General features: G+C 33.8%; 1 protein-coding gene across 1 annotated transcript; it reads left to right on the top strand.

The window, feature by feature from the left end:
- Positions 1 to 2,815: 2,815 nt before the first annotated feature.
- On the top strand, positions 2,816 to 3,674 carry LOC133682011 (uncharacterized). Its single transcript, XM_062105238.1, has one exon. It carries the CDS (start codon positions 3,141 to 3,143, stop codon positions 3,528 to 3,530), a length of 390 nt encoding a protein of 129 aa, XP_061961222.1. The 5' UTR covers positions 2,816 to 3,140; the 3' UTR covers positions 3,531 to 3,674.

A 3,674-nucleotide genomic window follows, 5' to 3' on the forward strand; every position in this document is an offset into this window, starting at 1 on the left:
TAATAATATCTATTTATTTTTTTATTTTAAAAATTTAAAATTTAAAATTTTATTTTTTATTTAAAATTAATATTTTTTAGTATTTTTATATTATTTTGATGTGTTATGTTAAAAATAATTTTAAAAAATAAAGAATATTATTTTAATATATTTTTAAATAAAAAATACTTTAAAAAAGAATAAAATTTTGCCTCGTAACTGTAATAAGGGAGTCCATGCCTACAACTCATAACCCCGTTGACTATTGGACATGTGTGCCGTTCAATAAATGCGACTCTCTTTTTTCATCATTTGACTTTTTGTTTCGACGACAATTAATTAGACCTTCGCTCAGATCCACAGACATGTGGATGCCGTCAAATGTAATTAAACTAACGATTGTTTACTTTTTCTAAATAAAGGAAATGGAGATAATAGAAACAAATGGGTGAATTTTGAAAATATAAAAAGTAATTGGAAAATTTATAAGATGGTTATATCTCTTTAATTAAATAAATTTTTATTATTTTTATATTTGTCAATTCTATTCCAGAATACTAAATAAATACAATCTAAAAATTAAAACTCAATAAAGAAGAATTTTTTAAAAACATTAGGAAAACAATTTATTTGATATTTATCTCTTCAATCAAATAATTTTTTATTTTTTTATATCTATTGATTCTATCTCAAAACACTAAATAAATACAATATAAATATTAAAACCCAACCTTACTCGATTTGATTGACGGTCCACGAACTTTGAATCCAGGTCTAATAGATTTTTAACTCTGCTGCTTCCACCGCTACATCCACTACTCTGTGGGTTCCTTCCTTATCCTTTGACTATCCATAATATGTAAAAATATTGCTATCGGATTTGGAGGACTCTCTCCCTCTCCCTCTCCCTCTCTTATTTAAACATCCTCCTCTACAAGTCACCACGGACGTCCTCCTCCGCCAGAACTTCAGCAAGAAACCAACCTACTAACATGGCCACATCCATAAGAGTAGCCCAGTTATGTATCGTTATGGTCCTGGTTCTGGGCCTTTGCTTAACTATGGTGCAAGCGCGGCGTGGTAGTGTTAATCTGTGTCCAGGATCCGCTTCTCGAGGGACATGCACCGGCCCAATCAACTGCTTCCGCGCGGACCCTGTCTGTGGCGCTAATGGGGTCACTTACGGGTGTGGTTGTCCAGAGGCTGCCTGTGCCCGTGTTCGTGTTGTTAAGTTAGGGGCTTGTTAAGTGCCCACATATCGGTGGTCGATATTTCCCTTCTCTCGGTCCATGTGCCTCTGCCGGCACCTGCTCCATGGCTCCTTCCATTTCATTTCTTTCAGTTCACTGGTGTTGTGTTTTCTTTCATTTTCTATTGTAAGGGATTCAGGTGGAAGCTGGGGTTTTGCCATCGTTAACAGTGTTTGTAATCGTGTAATAATCGAAGGCCGAATGGACGAATAAATAAAGATGTTATTTTTACGTAATTTTAGAAAATCTATCGAGAGTTTTGAGATTGAAACAATATAAATATATGAAACGTAATAAAAAAATTTATTCATGTTTCCAATACCCAAGTTTTTTCTCTCAAACTTATTAATTAATATTTTATTTTTAAGTTCAATAATATAATAATTATTATCATTAATATTTTAAAACCTAACTAAACCTGATAAATTAACCTAAAACTATGTTGATCAGAGATTTTAGTTGGGTTTTATATGATAAAAAAATATAATTTTAATTGGCTCGATCAAACTTAGATAACTTATAAAGTTAATTCAAAATCCAGATGCCTCCATGTAACCTAGGTGAGACCCAAATCTTTTTTAAAAAATATAATAAAAAAAACACTTCTTCATCTTTTCTCAATAAGTTCCATAACACCTTGCATCAATTTCATAGGCCACGAAGATCTGACCGAAGAATCCTATGTATTTAGGTTGTGCAAGTCGTGAAAATAAGGCAATTTGAGTGCAAGTCATGGAAGGTTTCAAAAAATGAGTAATAGGAGACTTGAATACTTTCTAATCTATTTACTATTTATTATTTATTATTTTGTTATTTTAATTAGTTTGTTTTAGGACGTGTCTTTCATTTCAATACTGAATTCGTGAGTTGTTAAATTCTATGTTTATTTATAATCTATAGTTATGATAGATAGGATACAAAACATTTTATCAAATTACATTGATTGTAGAATTCTCAACGGGAGAGAATACGAACTTTTTGTATTGCTAACGTGCTTTGACAACGAACTCATCACTTTTCCTGTGCATTTGTAGGTCATGGTGTCTTTGAAACCTGGGTGATGATTTTGTTTGAGATTTGGGGTACGTGGTGTTGCAGGTGAAATGAAATAATTTAATTTTTTTTAAAAAAAGTTTGTGTTTACATGTATTTTGATTAATTTTATAAATTTTAAAATTTATAATTATATAAATTTTTAATAATTCTAAAATTTATAAAACTCAAAAATAATTCAATCTTGATCGTAAGTGTCGGAGTTTTTTTTTTCTTTTTTGATATAATGGGGTTTTAAACTTTTGACGATGATAAAAGAAAGAAAACGGGTATACTGTTGATAAAAATAAAAAAAAAAGTAGAAAGAGAAAAAGAAAACACAGCAAAGTATGGTTTTCAATTTCTGTTTGGTTTCAACTTTCCTTTTTTTTTTTCCACATAATAGCTTTAATTAGTTATTAATCCGGGTGATTTAATATAACCCAGATAAAACTCAGGATCCGGACACTATCCGGGTCAATCCGGGTCGAGTTTTAAAAATATGAATAGACATATAATTGGAGCCGGTCACATTTATTAATTGACACCCGTTAACAGTTCCTCACAAATTGAAGCCGGTCACCTACCCTACCCTACCCGAACCCCCAGCTGGCCATGGGCAGGATGGCGTCAAGACTCTCAAGACCGTTGTCGTTGTTTTGTTCCTTTTCCATTCCTCTAGGCATACCTTTTCTTGTTGTTCACCATACCAATCGCATCGCCCAATTCCCTCTCTTCCACGAATTCCTCTGCTTTCAAAATTCAATAGTCTGTAACAAGAACCCATTACCCCTTGCCTCCGTATCCGTATTTTCCCATATTTTAGGGTTAGGGTTATGGTTAGACCCACCGATCCCTAAATCCTAAACAAATTAATCCATGTCGAAACTTTCATTAATTTCCACCTTATGCATCGCCATTTTCTTATCCAGCCTCTGCTTCCAGATCGCGCGATCGGAGCCTGACGCTGCAATATTAATTCAAGAAGTCACGAACAAGGATGGAAAGGGTGAAGCATGCGCAGGGTTAAAAGCACCCGCTTCATGCCCAATCAATTGTTTCCGTGCGGATCCTGTGTGTGGTTTTGATGGTGTTACTTACTGGTGTGGGTGCGCTGACGCTATGTGCAGTGGCACTCGTGTTGCTAAATTAGGGGCTTGCGAGGTTGGAAGTGGTGGCAGCGCTTCTCTTCCCGGTCAAGCACTTCTTTTGATTCATATTGTCTGGCTTATCTTGATTGGGTTTTCTCTCTTGTTTGGGTTTTTTTAATTTGACAATTTTGCAATTTGGCTTTGATTCTGTCATTTATTATTTATTTTGTGCCGAGGTTGAGATGGTTGGGGCTTGTCGAGATTTCCCATGCTTGTAAAAATATTCATTGAGTTAATACCGTAATTTTTTCATTCTTTCTTA

The sequence above is a fragment of the Populus nigra genome, chromosome 2 (assembly GCF_951802175.1).
Source record: "Populus nigra chromosome 2, ddPopNigr1.1, whole genome shotgun sequence".
Lineage (NCBI taxonomy): Eukaryota > Viridiplantae > Streptophyta > Magnoliopsida > Malpighiales > Salicaceae > Populus > Populus nigra.